The sequence below is a fragment of the Peromyscus eremicus genome, chromosome 15, assembly GCF_949786415.1.
Source record: "Peromyscus eremicus chromosome 15, PerEre_H2_v1, whole genome shotgun sequence".
NCBI classification, from domain to species: Eukaryota; Metazoa; Chordata; class Mammalia; order Rodentia; family Cricetidae; genus Peromyscus; species Peromyscus eremicus.
In genome coordinates, this window is record NC_081431.1 from 14,013,451 (window position 1) to 14,033,831 (window position 20,381).

Consider the following 20,381-nt stretch of genomic DNA (forward strand, 5'->3'; position numbering starts at 1 on the left):
CATCCTGGGCTTCCACACACACACACATGGCCACGTGTTGTAGGGTATTTACTGTTGCATTATTTACTGGAAAAACCTGTTTCTAGCTGTGGTGTGCCTCAGTCCTCAAACATGCCTTTAATCCAAGAGCTTTCTGCTTGAATATTGACAACAGGATTCAATAAAGTCAATCATAGGTCAAGAGGCAGAGCAAGCAACCAGTTGACTGGAAGTGAATAAGAAAAAGAACCATAGGAGTAAGAGGGAGTCAGGAGGATGGATAGAGATGCACAGGAAGTAGAAGGGAGGAACATTGAGTTTGATGAGTCTTGTTTGAGATGGCGGAGGAGAAAAGAGAGGTTTCTGGAACATTGCAGAGGAGAAAGGTCAGCTGGGTGTTTGCTCTGCCTCTCTGAGCTAGCAGGCTTTCACCCCAGCATATGGCTCCCCAGTCTTTATTGATAAAATCAAATGATTAATTTTTTGTTAAAAACAACAATCTAAACACAAACACTCAAGGAGTAAACACAATCGCATACAAGTTAAAATTAGATAACTGCTATACATTATTGGGAATCCTATAGGGAGAAATTTCCAGCAACTACACAATTAGTTCTTTTTTGGTAATACAGAATGGTATAAAACATTTAAGCATGTGCTGTCAATCATCCTTCTTTCAATATTTTCTTATATTTCTATGGCACATTAATTCTCTTGCCACAAAACATTTCATCAATATGCAGACCTCTTTATCCCTAGATGTTGTGGAATATTAGTTTAAGACATATTACATTATTTTATGCTGTGAAACATTTGTTTAATGATGCAAAGATACGTTGCATTCTTTGCAGTGGGTAGCAGTTCCAGCTTTGACCTGGAAGTACTACCTCCAGTGAGGCTTCCAGTAACTGTCACACCTATCTATGACCTGCCCCTGAGGTGGGGCTGAAGCAGGAGTTCTTAAGACCCGAGACCTGGATATGCCGGCTCTCTTAGTTGCTGGTGATCCTGGATGCTGGATGGTAGGCTAAGCGGAGTTCTCCAGAGAACCCAGCTGGACTGCACCTCACCTCTCCTGGATCCTATAACGAACCCCTTTACTAGCTGTAAGTTACCCCCCAAAATAAACCTCCTTTTTAACTACATGGAGTTGCCTTAATAAATCCCCCAATAATTCTTTTATGTTGCATTTGCTTAATTCTGTGAAGCTGTGTTACTTTGCCTGTCTAAAACACCTGATAGGTCTAATAAAGAGCTGACCAGCCAATAGCTAGGCAGGAGAAAGGATAGGCAGGGCTTACAGACAGAGAGTAAATAGGAGAAGAAATCTAGGCTAGGGAAGGAAGAGAGAGGGAGGGTCAAGAGAGGGAGAGGGAGAGGGAGAGGGAGAGGGAGAGGGAGAGGCGAGTGCTAGGGGCCAGCCACCAAAACACACAACCAGCCACGGAATAAAGAAAGGTACAAAGTCCAGAGGCAAAATGTAGAAGAAGAGAAACAAGTTAATTTAAGTAAGAAAAACTGGCTAGAATTAAGCCAAGCTAAGGCTGGGCATTCATAAGTAAGAATAAGTCTTCATGTATTTATTTGGGAGCTGGGTGGCTCCCAAGCAGTAAAATAAACCAACTACTCCTAGATGCTACAGTTCCACATAAAGAAGCCTATGGTCCAGCCTTACTATTTTGGATTGACTCAATTTCTCCTCTTTGTCGTCCCTTGTCTGATTATCAGATTCTAATTTTTCAAATAAAATGCCTCAAAAATCCTCATTCATTCCTGGTTTCACTGCTAATATTATTTATACCTGCATCAATTAATAACATACTAATTAATTTGTTAACCCTATTATCTCTGCACTGCTGATTTTTTTTCAAACCAGGAATGTCTCTAAACTAGCACACTCAGAGACTCTCAATTATTGCTCTCTTTAGGAACAGCCCCAAACGTGCTTGGCACCGGAGTCCCCAGATACTAGTCAACATGCGGGACTATTTGCTCTGCTCTTGCACTCTCCCCCAGTAGACAAGATAGCGTATCTAACTCCTTACCAAGCATCCAAAATGCCTTTCAAAAACCCAGACTCCACTCTTTTTTTTTTTTTTTTTTTTTTTTTTTTTTTTGGTTTTTCAAGACAGGGTTTCTCTGTGTAGCTTTGCGCCTTTCCTGGAACTCGCTTTGGAGACCAGGCTGGCCTCGAACTCACAGAGATCCGCCTGCCTCTGCCTCCCGAGTGCTGGGATTAAAGGCGTGCGCCACCACCGCCCGGCTCAGACTCCACTCTTAAATGTGAAACATAATCCGAAATCTCTGCCTTGTTCTGTCCACACAGAAGGAGCATGATCTCTCAGCTCTGTCATCTGAAATTGAAGTTTTGGAAGGTTCTTGATGCTCTGAGGGAAAACTGATAGGAAAGCTCCAGGGAATCCTGACAGCCTTTAGTCACTGTTATAGTGCTGCTACCCACGGGTGTCTTAGGCACAGACAAAAGTCCGTAAAGATTTTCCAGACTGCTTAGCTTTCCTAGTCATTAATTTTCCTTTCCTTTTTCCTTCTTTTCCTTTTTCCTTTCCTTCTTCATTGTTTTTTGAGGCAGGTCTCACTGTGTAGCTCTGGTTGGCCTTAAACTCACAGAGATCTGTCTGCTTCTGCCTCCCAAGTGCTGGGATTAAAGGGGTGTGCTACCACGCCTGGCCCCATACTCATTGTTTAAAAGTTTTATAATTCACTTAATCATAAGACAACCTAAACTATGCATTTCTTCCTACACAAAAACCACATAAAGGTGTCTCCTAGTTAAACTGAATTTAATACTTTTGAAATAATGTTCAGCCAGGAGTGGTGGCAAAGACTCATAATCTTAGCACTGGAAAAGCTAAGGCAGGAGGATTATAAACAGGAGGCCAGTCTGGTCCCCACAGCGAGCTCCAGGCCAACTTATGTACACAGAGATCCTGTCTCATAAACCTAAGAGAAAAAAAAAAAAGACAGAAATACTAATACTAATATCCTCAATGTAGATATTCAAAATACAGATGGGTGGTGGTGGTGCATGCCTTTAATCCCAGCACTCAGGAGGCAGAGGCAGGCAGATCTCCAAATTCAAGGCCAGCCTGGTCTGCAGATTGAGTTCCAAGACAGCCAGAGCCATACAGAGAAACCTTGTCTCAAAAAGTAACTAACAAGCGCCCCCCCCCAAACAAAGCAAAACAAGCAAACAAAATATATTATCTGTAGTGATTAATTCATCTACCTGAATTCTTGTACTACCTCAAAGAATATTGAACTGTTAATTACTATATATAATTGATTCTAAACTTATGTTGATTTAAGTATTATGTTAGATGTTGATCTTATTAGTCATGTATATTCAACATAAAAACATTTTTGAGATTATCAAATTCAAAACTCACCCAAGTTCCTTTACCATTTCTCTTTCTAAATTTAAATGACTATTTTACCTTTCAGGATCTCCCTACGTATTGAGACAGTAAAGTAAAATTTGCCAACTCTATACAAAGAGTTATATATAATCTGTTTAACTCTATACGAAGCACTTAAGACTTATAATTCTAATTAAGTTAGGCCACTAGTAAGCTCATCTTTCCTAAAATCCTCAAACAGGAAAGTTCATTCGTTTAAGCCAACATTGCTTAATTCCATCTTGTGATGAATTCTTGACATGGAAAATACCGTGCGTTAGAAATTATTAATTACACGTAATTCTGCACTTTAGAGAGACATTTGGCAATAAAGGGTGTGGTGGTGTGAAAGAAAATGGCCCCCAAAGGGAGTGGCACTATTAGGTCTCTTTTTCTCAAGCTTCCCTCAGTGTGACAGTCAGTCAATTTTCTGTTGCCTGCAAGACGTAGCACTCGCAGCTCCAGCATCACATCTGCTTGTACACTGCTGTGTTCTCTTTCCTATCATAATGGACTGAACCTCTAACTAGAAGTGAGCCACCTCAATTAAACATTTCCTTTATAAGAGTTGCTGTGGTCATGGTGTCTCCTCACAGCAATAGCAAACCCTGCCTAAGACAAGGGGCTTCACAGTCACTTCTGTTAAGATATCAGCCAGAATTTGTTAGAAATGTTGACTCCTACCATTGGCCGCCATGTTCTTTACCACTATTTTATCCTATCGGTCTCCCACAGTGATTTACAGATGGATGTAGAAATTGCTGTTGCTTTTATTCGAAATTCTGTGTGGTTTTCCCAGTTTCTGCGTACCTGTACCGTTCGCAGAGAATGCTTCCACCCACCTTTATCAGGCGTATGGCTGAAGGATTGTCTTCCTTGTTATTTTTGAGATTCAGTGCATCTTCAAAAAGTCCTCTTGCATAAAGCAAACACCTTTGAAATAACTCGTCAGCACAAAAAAGGTGGCCATACAAGTATGCTCTGGAAGGTAAACACACCCGCAGATTTAGCTCTCCTTCCAAAGGAAGAAAACCAGCGCTATTATGTCACTGAGTTCAAGGAGTTTTGCTATTTCCAATTTGATTCCCAAGCAATGCTATGGAAAAGGAATTATATGTACTGTCAACTCACTAAATTTATTCAATTTAAATAATTTTTTCCAAGTATCAAGGGCAGTGTTCATTGAATAAGGGACAACTTGGAGACTAATTCTGACAAACTACTATCTGTAGCCTAAAGTAGAGAAGGGTTTTTCTCTTTTTCTGACCCTTTCTTTCTATGTGTCATACTCACAAAGGTAAGACAAACCACAGCCAACAATGCCGGAAAGAAGGACAGAATGGGAAGAGGAGACAAGGCATAGAGGAAGAAAGTTGACTCCTTAAATCCTGGATCAGACAGAGCAGAGCTTGCTTCTGTGGAGAACGGGCCCTTCTGCCTTCCATATTCCTCGTGTGGCAACACAAGACACTTCCCTAAAGAGGATTTCCAGATGGCAATAAGCGCATAAAGAGATGGTCAACATTAGAAGAATGCAAATTAGTGATAACATTAAGAAAACACAAATGAAAACAGCTGAGATGTTATTACACATGGATCAGAATGTCTGAAGTCAAAACCAGTGACAGCACGAATAACATCAAGCATATTGAAGAAAAGGAATTGACCAATAGCTTAGCCATTCTGGAAACTATTTGTCAACTACAAAAACTAAATACAGCTTAGCCAGTTTGTGCATGCCTACAATCCCAGTGCACGGGAGGCTGAGGCAGGAAGATGGTAAATTCTAGGTCAGCCTGGAACATACAGTAAGTCCCTGAGTCAAACCAACCAACAAACAAACAATAAAACCACTCAAACATCCAGAGACTATATGGCTTGGAGTTTTAACCTTGGGCATTTACCCCAGAGAAACGGAAACTAAAGCATACACAAATGTTTACAGCAGCTTCCTATGACAGCCCAAACCTCTAGAAAGTATGCAAGTGTACATCAACAGAGAAACGTGAACAAACTACAGTACACCTGTGTCTGAGAACTGACCACAGAACTACTGATGTGTGTGCAACTGAGATGGGTCTCCAGAGCATTATGCTAAGTGAAATAGTCAATTTTAATTGTTACATAGTATCTGGTATTCTTTCTACATAACATACTGAAGTATGATGGACAGGGAAAAGTCGAATATATCTCTATCTATCTATCTATCTATCTATCTACCTACCTACCTATCTATCTATCCATCTATGTACCTACCTACCTATCTATAGCTATACATACATATATACATGCATATAATTGGACCCACTGGAGCTACGTGCACATCTGTGAACCATCACACCATCCATGTCATGAGTCTGTGAACTTGCCTCTTGCTTTTATTATTGTTTCTGATAAGAATGCTCCTTCAAGGCCAAAACCACAGAACTAGAGCTGTGGGGCGTTTACCCAACCAAACCCACAGTTCCCCAGAGTTTTCTTGAGTGCGAGCAGCAGGAAATATTAGATAGAAGGATTTATTGCGGAGAGTCTTGCGGAGATAAACAGGTAGAAAATAAAGGATAGCCTCGAGAGGGCCTGGAACCTTTTCCAACGGGCCCCGACTGTCTCTGCCCCAGGATTTTTATAGAGACGTCAAGGGGTGGAGCAAATGACCTCCTCCCCCAGCACAGCCAAGTGCAGACCATCTCAGACACCTGCACTCAGGCCCGTGGTCTAATCATCCTCTATGAGGACCTGCTGGGTAAAGCCACGAGGAACCCGAGAATGGGCTCCCACAGTTACCACAGAGTAAGGAGAGGCAGTGGGCAAGGAAGTGCCATAAAGGCAAACATAATAGACCCTGTGGTCTATTAGAATAGACAGAAATATTCTGCATATTAATTAATGTTAACATTCTGGCAGTCATAATGTTCCATAATACTGTGAGCTATGGAGTCCGGGGGCGGGGTGGTAGGTAAAGGGCACAAAGGATTTCTCTGTGTTATTTCTTACAAATGCATTTCAATTCACAATTATAGCAAAATATAATCTTTCCTAAAGATAACAAAAACACTCGGCTGCTTGAAATCACACAAAACAGGGCCAACTGCTATCTGTGACTACTTCATTCCTATTTGGGGAAGAAGAAAAAAAAAGATGAAGGGACCAGAGAACTCACAGCACAGTGGTCACAGCGGTATGGTCACAGAGTAGCATCCTGCAACACACTGAAAGTGTTTCACTATCTTCCACAGAACACAGATGGTTAAACTGCAGATCTGGGGAGATAGCTCAGTGGCAGAGCACTTGCCTAGCATGCACTGGACTCACCATTCTGCCTATAGTGCTGAGACAGAGACAGAGACAGAGAGACAGAGACAGAGAGACAGAGAGAAAGAAGAGAAGAGGAGAGGAGAGGAGAGGAGAGGAGAGGAGAGGAGAGAAGAGAAGACGCTAAATGCATTTAAAACATCGGCCTAATGTGACTTCCCAATCTGAACTAAAATTCAAGTGTATCTCATTTTGCTTTTGGAATCCGTATGTTTGTATATTAAGGTTTACCTGCTCTTCTCTGTCTTAATTCTTTTAACATTCAGTTTCCAAGTAACAAAGTATTTATTCATCCTGAAAAGAAAAAAAAATACTTCTTATATTCTATATATACAACTCATATAGTTAGTTATATGGAACATGTTTATTTAGAGCTAAGTAATGTTAGAAAATTCCTTAGACTATGTTTTGTCTTGCACGATCAAAATAAAGTGCTAAGCCATACAAATTTTCTCCAAAACCATCAACAAAATATAAAGCAAACAGCAAATGTAAGTGAAAGCCATTAGATTTTTTTATAGATGCAGAATTCACTTGGCTGCAACATCCCAATAAATATTAAAAACTATGAAATACATTTTTATACATTAATTAGCTTGCAATATGTAACAGAAATGGAAAAAATGGAGAGAGGGGATCCAATTAGGGAAGGGAGAGGTCAGTACAGAAGGAAGAGGGAGGAGGGAAAAATCACACTAAGTTGTTTGACAAAGCCTCAAGGAATCCTGTTATTTTACATTCACCTAAAATCATAACAATACATCTATGTGTACACACACACACACACTAAAGGAAGTTATGTCACTATGGCTGGCAATGCTACCCACAAGAACCATAGATTACCAAAATCCCCAAAACCAACAACCACAAGAAATCTCCTTTAAAATGCTTAGGGTAGACTGATTCCCAAATCAATACGGACTATGGCTGCTGCCCTTGGTTGCCTCTCTGAGGTGAAGGTAAGCCCCGCTGCTGAAGACACCATACACTTAGGACACTGGACTCTGGTTATTCTAGCTGGATCTAACCTGAGAGTCTTCTTCCTACAGTCTAGTGTCCATAGTACCAGAAAATACTAGGAGAGCTGCCAACTGTGACACCTCTGAACCACACCAACGGCAAGCATGGCAAGGTATCTGTAGAAGTGGCCCTCATATGTTGGTGGTAACCAACAGCTCTCTCAATGGACTTTCAGTCCATGCAATAGGAAGGAAACCATGCCTGGTGCTAGAATCTAGCCATCTTCCAGAGGCTAGTGAGGTCATGGAGCTTAGAAGGGACTCTGCTACTGTCACTTTGCTAGACCAGCATTCATTCCTGCCTGCATTCTAAATCTTTTCCATAGATAAGTGAAGCTTTCTTCAAAAAAGCTTCTTTGCAGCAAAAGGAGTCCATCACAGAAAACAACTGAGCACAATACCGAGATCAACAGATCGTGGGGAACCTTTCTCCAACGGACACATTTACATTACATGTCTGCAGCTATGGCCCCAGGAACATCATGGAAGAGGAGATGGAAAGATTATAAAAGCCAGAATACTAGAAGTCTGCTGTGAAACAGTTTCCCGGCATAGTCAAGATTTGAACAATGGCAATACTGATAAACACGGTGATCCAGAATTCTCACAGGGTCACTCCCCTGGACAAGGAACCACCGGGCACCTTATGACTACTGAGAGGTGGAAAAGTAGCCTCTCGGGGATCAGCCCCCTAACTGGGTCTCTGATACTAAGTGGCTACCCTTGAACCACATGTACACAAGCAGCAAAAGTGCCCTTGCACAGTACAATGTAACAATCATAACCAGGAAAGAAGAGACTCAGTTTGAGAATGAGGTTGTAGGAAGAGGACTCGGAGGCGATGCAGAGAGAAAAGGGAAAGGGATATAATTATGTTGTTATTGGTCTTTTACTCTTTGTGGGGGGCCCACCACCCAGCTCCCAAATAAATCACACACGGAGGCTTATTATTACTTATGAATGCCCGGCCTTAGCTTGCCTTATTTCTTGCCAGCTTTGCTTAATTTAAATTATTCCATCTATCTTTTGCCTCCAGGCTTTTGTATTCCTGTATACCTTTCTTTGTTTCTTCCCTGTGGCTTGCTGTGTAGCTGGTCCCTGGATCCTCTTCCTTCTCTCTCGCTCCTAGCTCTCCCTCTCCTTCCAGATTTCTCCTTCTATATTTACTCTCTGCCTGCCAGCCCCACTTATCCTTTCTCCTGCCTTGCCATTGGCCAGCTCTTTACTAGACCATCAGGTGTTTTAGACAGGCACATTAACACAGCTTCACAGAGTTAAACAAATGCAACATAAACAAAAGTAACACACCTTAAAATAATATTCTATTACATAATTATATTTTAACTAAAATATATAAAATAAATATAAAAGTCAAAATTAAATTTTCAATAAAATTGATTAAAAAAACTTTTTGTAGTGCTAACTCAAATTGGAAAACAGTTATGAAAAACAGATGCATGTGTAACTTAAAAATCTCAAAAACAACTATACAAGGAAGACCTGGGAAGTCTACCTGGTGATTATTCATCATCTATAATTCTGATATGTGAAACAAATCTGATACCTGGGTTCAAGTTTCCTCAACTTCTCCATTTTATGTCCCTGTGGGACCAGCTCAGTGCTACATGGCCAGCCCTCTCTTAAATCAACCCTGTTGTCTGATCATTTGATTCAGTAGCCTGCCCCAGGGCCTTTACTCTTCTCTATTTTCCTTCATAATGTTTTCTGTCCCCTGGCATCCTACATGTTCATGTGTTTGTTTATTGTTTCCCACACACCTTAAATCAGAATTTTAAAGAGCAGGCTAACTGATTTGTTTAATACAGTTACCCAGTATCTAGAATAATTCTTGGCCCTTCTTGCATGCTCAATAGGTATTCATTAATATGAAAGGCATGAAGAAAAAGTAAATCAATAGAGAATATTCAATTATGTTCGACAATAAAGCATCAGTTTTTACATTTATCCAGAAAAGACTAAAATTTTTAAAAAAAAGTCCTTAAATGGTTCAAGTTCCTCAGTCTAAAACACAGTATGGAACAGCCCATCCTCCTTAGCACCCCGGGAGCAGCATCGTTCTAGAATCAGATGTCACGGGCAATCTTACAACACAATCAAACTACCAAGTGTTGATTTCCTTTGCGTCCATCTCACCGGAAGTTGTAAAATATCTTAAATTGCAGCAGTAAATAGAAGCGATGTCTCTCCGAAAGCCAGTCCAGAGTAGGTATAAGCTCCACTTCTTCCATGTTGGTACCTGTTTTAGTGATCTGTAATTACAGAGCACAAACTGTGACTTGACTTCTGTTTTCAAGATGCTGAGAAGGCCTGTATTCACCTTTCACCCTCCACTCCTCACCCGCTTCATCTGGCCCCGAATCTGAATCCCCTCTGCACATGGCTGCACACTTGGCATTTTCTCCTGCCTGCTCTCTTATGCTTTGCAGAATGAATAAGAAAAACTTCCTCTCTATCCAGAGATGTTTTTACAAATAACTTGACAAGTTTTCTGTCCCATGCTTTTCATATTTTGTGTAAATTGTTATGATATGGCTGAGGATAGGATTCATCTCTAGGATGCCTGCCTCGCACACAGGAAGTCCTGGGTTGGGGGTCCAGCTGGAGCATACTGTTGAGTTGATTTTAGTTGGATCATTGGGAGGGCAGAAAAAAACAGATGGTTATTAAACAAATGATCAAAATGGATTAATTATAGCTTGTGGTATCTCATGCTAGGTATATAATGGAAGGATTTCTATGTCTGTTCCTGAAGTTTCTGACAAATACACCAAGAAAAGTATTCTTCACTGAGCTGGAACGATCGCTCCACCGGTAAAGTACCTGTCACAGGAGCATGAGGACCTGAGTTCAACCCCAGAGTCCACATAAAAAAGCTGCATGTGGTGGTGTGCACTTGCAATCCCAGTGGTCGAGAGCTGGAGAGAGGTGCATCTCCCTGGGGCTTGCTGGCCAGTCAGCCCACTCACTTGGGGAGCTCCAGGCCAGTGGGAGACCCTGTCTCCCCTATCACAAAAGACAAAGTGGCTGGCTCCTGAAGAACTCCCAAGCACACACATATACACACACTCAAAATAAATATTATTTATCATTTCTATTTCACCAACAAATGCCTGTTTTCTAGTTTTCACTTTAAAAATTACATAAAATATTAATAAAGCATTTAAGAAGTGAAAAACTCCTTCCAACTGAATCCTTAAACTTAAATCAAAAAGAAGAAAAATTTTATTATTAAATAATTTTCTCCTAAGCTGTTTCTTTTTTTTAAATATATTTTATTTTTATGTGCATTGGCGTTTTGCCATGGATGTTAGGGTCCCCTGAAACTGGAGTTACAGACAGGTGTGAGCCACCATGTGGTTGCTGGGAATTGAACTCGGGTCCTCTAGAAGAGCAGTCAGTGCTCTTAACCCCCGAGCCATCTCTCCAGCCCCCTAAGCTGTTTCTTAAACATTAACTTCTTAAATTGACTGGTTTCTCCAAGGCACAAAGAGATAAATCATGTTGTTTCATATGTGCCTAGAATTAGATATAAGACATACAACTGTATGTATATGCACATATATAGACATGTGTTTTACGTCACTTGGGCTGATGATACTTCCTCCAGGAGACATAGACCATCAAAAAAACCCAGCATTAGGCAGGAGAAACCATCTTTTGAATTGTTGGTCAGGGAAGTCTAAGAGACTCAAAACAACATAGGCTACCACGGTTGGCCTTGGTGTCCTCCCAAAGGTTGGTGATATGTCCCTATTGCTGAAGACACAGGATTCAGAAGATTCAAATTGCGTCCGGCCTTCAGGCTCCTCCCTGAGGACTAGCTCCCACAGTGCCAGTAGGGGCTATACAAGCTGTTCAAGGAGACAAGCAATCAACAGTTCTCCTCAGCTCTGGTGCCTGGGAACCACAGCAATGACCAGCACAGCATGATATCCCTAAAGGTGAAACAGTGGCCTTCATATCATGGTGATAGCCAACAGCTCTCTAATTAGACTTAAGGCCTATTCAACAGGAGAGAAAATACACCTGGGGCTGGCAACCCAGCCAAGTATCTAGGGCTAGTGAGGGGGTGGATCTTAGAAGAGAAGCTACTAGAGGGACATGATTAGCTCGGCACAATTCCCAACTGCATTCTAAATGCTTGTTCTTATATCCACAGGCAAATGTCGCTCTCATGCGGCATTAAGGAAGCTTCTCTTTGCCACAGACAGAGACCATTACAGAAAACCACAACTGGTCAAAATGCAGAGACCAACTGATCGTGGGGTGTCCCGCGTCAATGGATACATCAACAGCGCAACTCCTGCACCTAACCTAAGGCTCAGGGACATTGCGGAAGAGGGGCTGGAAAGACTGGGAGAGTCAGAAGACCAGGAATCTGCTGAGAGAGTATGAGTCTTAGAAACCACAGGGAAGCTACAGCCATGATTCTGCAAAAATAGGCTGCCTTGGCAAGGACATCACCAACATGGAATGGGGGATATTTATCAGGCCCGACCTCTAGGCACCGAACAACTGCTGAGTGAGGGAGTTAAAGGATAATAAAGAAAAAGAGGTCATGGATTTGAGAGGGAAGTAAGGGAAAACATGGAGGAGTTGAAGGGATGGAACATGGGAAGGGTTGGAGGGGCGAAAGGGGGAAATGATATAATTACGTTTTAATTATAAATAAGTAGAACAATTGCTACATTAAAAGTAAGTCCTAAATTGGTTACTTTTATTTCCTCTCTTCTGGGGTCTCATTGTGTGTACTTCAGGTTACAATCTTCCTGCCTCTGTCTCCCCACTGCTGAGATTGCAAGTGTGTGCAGTGCATTGGCCACATTGGTAATATTTTCTGAGGTAATTCATAAAGCTGAACATATATATTTTATGTTACCTTTGAGACAAATGAAGCAGTAATCATCCAAAATACTTTGCAGTTTTTAGCTTTGTAGGCGGAGACTGCTTGAAGGTCATACTCATTGAAGATGCCTTTGGTGTTCTCCAGAGGAAGGCAGTATATGAATTCACCATCATCTTTCAAAGGTTCCTCAGAAGAAGAAGAAACTTTGACTAAAGTAATTAATTAAATGACTAAACAGACCCAGTGGAAACAATGTTAAGACAGTCAAAATAGGATAATATCAGTGAGGAAAATTAACCTCAAACCATGCGCAATTCAAGTTCAATTAGACCAATCTTATGAAAGGGTTAAGACATTTCATCCTTAAACATCATACAGTAATAAGATGTTTGGAAATATTCATCCATGTACTTGCTATGCACTCTATGATAGACAGTTAACAAGTGTGCCATATTCCATCCTGGATACCAAGTTTATTATTTGCACCGATTGTATGGGGTCCACATTCTAATAGCTGTGGCAGCATTCTAAGTAGGTAATACACAATAAGCAGTGAGTCCTTTACACATGTTATCTGGACGATGATGCCTCTGACAACTTTAAAGAGACCGAGAATTAAGCACATGTAGAAATTGATATTTGTGTAGATGTAAAGTGTAAATTCTAAAACTATTTTCCTTTAGCTTTGAAATGTGCACTTTTATCAATAAAAATTTTTAAATCATATGAAAATTGAATTTAATAATTTCAGAGTCATTTTATTAAAAGTGTAATTTAGTAATTTGTTGATACTCTCAAAAACTACCGAATCAAGTGCACCCAAACTATTTCTAATTACTGTGGTTTTAAACTTTGGATTCAGTTGTACATACAGTTTTTATATTTTTTTCTTTCTTGAAAAGTGTTTCCATTGTGGTAGCTATTTGCTTTCTTATTTTGGCTCCGATTATAACTTGTACTAAGAAACCTTCAAAAATAAACTTAAATCCTGAAAATCAGAGGAAATGAGAGCTGGGTGGCAGTGGCACACGCCTTTAATTGAAGCACTCAGGAAGCAGAGCCAGGAGGATCTCTGTGAGTTTGAGACCAGCCTGGCCTACAGATTGAGATCCAGAACCAAAACTACATGGAGAGACCCTGTCTTGAAAAACCAAAAAAAAAAAAAAAAAAAAAAAAGAAAGAAAGAGGAAATGAGAGAGCCTAGTGACTAGCAGAGCGATGAGCTTTCATGTAGCTTTTTGGCCAATTACACCATTTTTGTTCTAATTCTGTTTTCAAAGGTTATTAGAAGCTTGATGTAGATAGAATTATCAAGTCTTTTTTGCATACAAATTAAGTATAATTTACTCAAAGATCCAAAGCACCTATGCACAGCTAGAGTTTTGTTTTGCACTTTCAAACACTATGTCCACAATCTACCTGACACTACAGCACATTCTTTCTCCATTTAATCTTCACAGCTCTCTAGAGTAATTCCCATTATTTCAGTTTCGGGGTCAAAGAAACTACAAACTCAGAGAGGGTACAAACTCGCTCAAGACAAAATAGATTGCTCAAGACAGAGATTCAAAACTACAAGCCAGGAGGTGGTGGTGCACACCTTTAATCCCACACTCGGGAGGCAGAGGCAGGTGGATCTCTGTGAGTTCAAGGCCAGCCTGGTCTACAGAGCGAGATCCAGGACAGGCACCAAAAGCTACATAGAGAAACCCTGTCCCAAAAAACAAAAACCCAAACAAATAAAACTACATGCATCTAATTTATGAATGAACTCTAGTCACCTTATGTTGACTATGAACAATGATCAAAAGACCTTTTGTCCTTAGAGTAACCATCTAGAGTGGGGATTGGCAAACTATGCCTGGGTCAGGTATCTGTTTTTATAAATAAAGTTTTATTGACATATAGACATATCCATTTGTTGTGTACTGTATACCAACAGTCTTGTGCACAGTGACAGAATGAGTGCTTCCTTGTAACAGAGCTCACATGACCTATGAAGACTAAAATACTTGTTATGGCCCTTTAAAGGAAAAAACCTGACCCAGGGTTTGGAGCAGTGGTTCTTAATCACGTAGCAGTTTACCGAGAAAACAAATAACCAGCCTCACTTTCACAGCTTCTTATTCAGTTGGCCTAGTGTGCAGATGAGACCATGAGTTTCTGGTAAGTCCTTAAATAAGTTCCTTTTATTTCTTTTTTAAAATCACAAAGTGACATACACAGACACCCAAAAGTAGATTCCAATTTAAGGCAGATGGGGCACTTTTCTGTGAACCCAATGGGTAAGAGGAAGAGTTAGGGGGACAGACAAGAGATGTATTATAGACAAAACTGTCCTGCTTTATCTTTATTCTTTAAGTAAGTGAAATAAATTATGTTGAGATTCTTTTATATTTGCCAACAATTACTGTAATGTGTTATCAGTGAGCTTTGATGTGATAGTTACAATGGATTAATAAAAGATAGTTTCAAATTTTAATTTTTAATTGTTGAAATTGCATAAGGTAGAATCGCACCTTTAGACTGCGCTTCGGAAGGACAGCCTTAGGAAGATATTTCAAATTACGTGGAAGTACTGGAGTTTTCCATTCAAGCTTTTCTCTTAGTCTAATAATATGTTTTATGGCATCATGCTCTTCTGGTTCTGGTGGGAAAAGTTTTTTAAAGTTCAATACAAGTGCAAGTATAGGCATCAGTTAGTAATAATATACACTATTACAAATTTTTCTATAAATAGAAAAATTAAATGGTAAGTTGTAGAAGTTAACAGATGCTATGCAATTAAAGAAGAAAGAATAGCTTTAAACTAAGCTTTAACAGGTGCTCAAAAGGGAACCCATTATTTGTCTACTTAAGAAAGATAGCACAATTTGCATATACATGTGCACATGTGCCTGTTTGCATACATGCACACATCCACATAAGCATGTACATACATATACCACAAACACACAACAAGGAAGGTGGAAATAAATACAAACGAACATGAAACTCCTGCCTATCCACCAGACCTTTAGGGATGACGTATACAGTGTCCACACTTACTGATCTCTTACTTTGCTTGAAATGGATTCCAAAACGGAAATGGATTTGTGGATATGAAATTATGAAGTAAACTATGAGCAGTGTCAAGAAAGGAAGGCAGACAGACAGATGTCACAAAGGGTTTAATTACATGATCATAGATCAAAAGCCACAGGAAATACTGGATCAGGGCCTGTCAAAGCCTTTCTTGATTGAGGCCTAAGAGGACCAGAAGCGGTAGGATCCGAGAAAGCAGTGTGGGTTGGAGGTATTCTTCCTGAGGACAGTCACTCCCCAGTGCTGTGGGATGGTCTGTATGTCAAATGTGTTGCTGATTGGTCAATAAATAAATCACTGATTGGCCAGTGGCCAGGCAGGAAGTATAGGCGGGACTAACAGAGAGGAGAATTGAGAGAACAGGAAGCTGAGTCAGAGAGACACTGCCAGCCGCCACCATGACAAGGAACATGTAAAGTACCGGTCAGCCACAAGCCACGTGGCAAGGTATAGATTTATAGAAATGGATTAATTTAAGCTGTAAGAACAGTTAGCAAGAAGCCTGCCACGGCCATACAGTTTGTAACCAATATAAGTCTCTGTGTTTATTTGGTTGGGTCTGAGTGGCTGTGGGACTGGCGGGTGTCAGAGATTTGTCCTGACTGTGGGCCAGTCAGGAAAACTCAAGCTACACCCCAGGCTCCTTGCAAGCCTTATTTCTTGATCTCTTTGCTGGCAGATAATAATTTCCTGCTTCTTGACACAATCTATGTGTTTTGTTTTTGTTTTTATTCCCCATGTTACAAAGACTATCCCTTAAACTTCATTTTATACTTTTTTTCAGTTTTAAAATTAAGTTTCACAGTGTACACATTTGTAGGGGCACAATGTGATAATTCAATACATACATGTGACAGACAGGTCATTACCAGTCCCCTCTCCATAAACACTTCCCTGTGCTGGGAATCGTCAAACTCCTCTGCAGAGCTTCAGAAAATGTCGGGTTTTGTGACTCACGCTCTCTGTCTCCCTCTGCCTTGTCCTTCACCACGACTGTAGGAACTTACATGTCCATTGGCAGTGGACCAGTCTCCTTTTCTCCATGTCCTTACTAGTTCTTGTAATTTTTTTCACTGTTCTGATTGGCGTGCAACGGACTCTTGTTGTGTTTCTTATTTAAATTTCCCTGATGATTAGTGGTGTGTAACAATTTCCACACACTTGTTGGCACTTTATACCTTTGTTGTGACTATTCAGATAGCTGCCCAGTTGCTCACTGGCAGGTGGCTCCTGAGGGTTTTTTTTTTTTTTCTTGTATATTCTGGAAATGGCCTTGTGTCCAGTGAACAGTTTGAAAACGTTTTCTCCCATTCTGTGAGCTCTTTCTTCTCTCTAGTGACTATTTACTCTGCTGTGTAGAAGTTCCTTATTAAACAACAGAACAGATCCCAGGGGCTTTGGAAAAGCACACAAGGCATGCCAGCAGTGCCAGCAATCCTAAAACGGAATTCTGTATTTCAGGCCTACCAGAAGTCATGCATGGCATCTGAATAAAACAGTTTCTTTGCTAACAATCAAATGGATCTTGTGCTATTTTATAAAACAGCACCAGAACTAAGATAAAAACTCTTCACTGTTTCCTCCAAGCCAGCAAAAGAGACTAGCCTAAATCTGCTGGTAAGATAGACCCTGGCACGCTGCACTATCCCCCCAGGAGAAGACAATCATTTCACTGATTAGCAGAAGTCTCAGGACCCCCAGCACTCAAGGGAGGCCGAGTCTGCACAGATGCAGGGGTTTCTGTTGAGATATTGAGAAATCTGGATGGTCCTGTGTGAATAAGGGGTTCTGATGATAAATTCCTCTCTGGGTCATGGTGTTCTAGTAAGAAACAAGAAAGTTTCCTTTACAAGATTTATGATATTAAAATAGCAATTTCAAATATAAAGAAAGTGTCAAAATGTTCATGGGAAAATGTGTTTAACTATTTGGGCATTTAATCTTCGTATCAGATAAAGATATAAATCTCAAATCTACCAGGTAGTGCAGACCTGTAATTCCAGAGTTTGAGGCAGGAGGATCTCAATTTCAAGGCCAGCTTGAACTACATAGTGAGTCTTTGTTAAGAAAACCAGAGGCTGACAATCAAGCGAGGTGGTGGAACGCTTGCCTAGCATGTGATAACCCCCCCCCACACACACACACACATGCACACGCACACACACATACACACACGCATACAATTTTTACTAGAAGCATAAAACAAAGTTATACTTTATCCTGCATGGAGTTCTAAAACTATAACCACAGTATCTTCAGTAAGGACATAATCACTGAATACCTTGTCAATTTTAATGCTATTGCAAGTTTCAAAAATAACTGAAGAATGAGCAATTCTTTAAGGTTTACCAAACATGCAAGACTCAGCCACACTTTTTCTTTTCCGTAAAGTCAGTGTCTAACATGAGCATGAAAACCATGGAAAGCTTGCAAGCATGCATTGCTTCCTATAGTCTGGGGCAGGACTGCAACATACCTGCCCTGTCATATAATTTAAACCGGGCTTTCTTCGCTTTTGTATGAGTGAAACTTTGTTCCCCTTTTTCTTTTGATTTCCTTCTCTCGGGGACAATTGATTTTGAAGCCAATAAACATTGTTGACTGAACTTTTCTTCAATGTAACCTGCAAGGAAAAACATTATGAACTGAATATCTACTGTGAGCTCTAATAATACCATAGTAATTTCACATACCAAGCAATATACTCAGTTACTATATGAGGCACTAGGAGCACATGCTGACCCAAGGCACCTGGGTTCACAGGAACACATGCCACTCTTCTACCTGGTTTCCTTTGCAAGCAGCACACCTGCCTTCCCTTCCCTCCCTTTGAAAGGAGGAGGTAAAGTGTGGGAGGGATACAAACAGCCCCTGCCCTTGCCTAGAGGGCATTCTTAATAACGAGGCCACTGTGTAGGCCAGGGAGGTGTGGGAGCCTCTTGGAATAGAGAGGCTAATGACAGCGACAACTTTTCATAATGACTTCATTCTTCTCATCTTCCACACTCCGCCCCTGGTTACAGTGAGACCCGCAGGTACTTGTAAGGATGACATTAGTCAATACCATTACTGTCTTTGCTAAGGTGGATGTTGGCTGCTCTGCTTGACCATTTTATCAATATAGCACAACTTTAGAGTATGAGTGAACACTCACAGGAAAGAAATCTTTTGATTAACTTTAACTTGGGACTCATACAGAATATATTTAAATACGAATGCAGAAGAGTAAGAAGGGTATTGCTTATATTTCTAGGACTTACTTATGGGTTACATATGGAAGACTGAGGGAAATTAGTGGCAAGAGGACTCTTTAGAAGCAATTTTATTTGTTCTTTCACATTTAACAAATACCTCTGCAGCAAAGGCACTGAGCTACAACCTAGTCAGTGACAAAATACCCTAACTACAAACAAAACAAGTGAGTGTAGATGAGACCATTACATCTCATCAAGTACCACTGCCACCTTTAGTCCCATTTAGGGGACTTGTCTGCTCAGAGGAGATACCTAAGCTCATAAGTTCCAGGTGCTGAGAGATGCAATCAGATGTCGGGAGATGGCGAGGCTTTGAATTTTGGAGGAGGATGAGGAGTTAAGGCAGAAGAAACCACAGGACAGCAAAGCATTGCTCAGGTGATGGACAACGAGATGATGTCGGCTTCCCTGGACCAGTTAGAGGAGACAGAGCTGTACGCTGTAGTCCTTCCCTAAGGACACTCTCAAATGGCGGCTGTTTATAGTCTCATGCTCCATGGAGCCCAGATTGGAAAGTGGGTTTGTTTTCCTTATCACTCCCTACACACCACTTCCAAAACAATTTGTGCCCTTTAAACATAAAAATAAAATCCTACTCCTTTCAAGTTCCTGGCTTTTTGCTACATCATACACTCCAGCATTTCACTAGAATCCAATTGCTTGGTCACTCAGTTAACTTGTAACTTTGGATCTACAGAGATCGCCTTCTCCATTTCAATGTTCCTAAACTGACACCTGTTTGATCCTATGCCCTTCTGTTACATCCCAGATCTCCTCAAATTTCTACATCTAAACCACTAACATTTAAGCAACTATAGGCAATATCTATGACAGTCTTAAAAAGTATTTTTTAACTGACATAGAGACCAATGGAATCGAATTGAAGACCCCTGACATTAATCCACACACATATGAACACCTGATTTTTGACAAAGAAGTCAAAATTATACAATGGAAAAAAGAAAGTATCTTCAACAAATGGTGCTGGCATAACTGGATGTCAACATGTAAAAGATTACAAATAGATCCATATCTGTCACCATGCACAAAACTCAAATCCAAGTGGATCAAAGACCTCAACATAAATCCAGTTACACTGAACTTGATAGAAGAGAAAGTAGGAAGTACTCTTGAACGCATTGGCACAGGAGATCACTTCCTAAATATAACACCAGCAGCACAGACACTGAGAGCAACAATTAATAAATGGGACCTCTTGAAACTGAGAAACTTTTGTAGGGCAAAAGAAATGGTCAATAAGACAAAAAGACAGCCTACAGAATGGGAAAAGACCTTCACCAACCCCACATCTGACAGAGGACTGATCTCCAAAGTATATAAAGAACTCAAGAAACTAGACATCAAAATACTGTTTTCTTTCTTTTTTTTTTTTTTTTTTTTTTTTTTTTTTTTTTTTTTTGAGACAGGGTTTCTCTGTATAGCTTTGCGC

At 40.5% G+C, this 20,381-nt stretch overlaps 1 protein-coding gene across 1 annotated transcript in view; it reads right to left on the reverse strand.

Annotated features, from left to right (window-relative positions):
• Positions 1–20,381, reverse strand: part of Dnah14 (dynein axonemal heavy chain 14) — a 219,404-nt gene that overhangs the window by 189,625 nt on the left and 9,398 nt on the right. Inside the window, exons 4-9 of the mRNA XM_059281041.1 lie at positions 18,154–18,300; positions 15,113–15,240; positions 12,627–12,779; positions 9,881–9,996; positions 6,939–7,001; positions 4,238–4,376 (exon numbers count right to left, since the gene is read on the reverse strand). Of these exons, the coding sequence (XP_059137024.1) occupies positions 4,238–4,376; positions 6,939–7,001; positions 9,881–9,996; positions 12,627–12,779; positions 15,113–15,240; positions 18,154–18,300 (746 nt within the window). The remainder of the gene's footprint in view (positions 1–4,237; positions 4,377–6,938; positions 7,002–9,880; positions 9,997–12,626; positions 12,780–15,112; positions 15,241–18,153; positions 18,301–20,381) is intronic.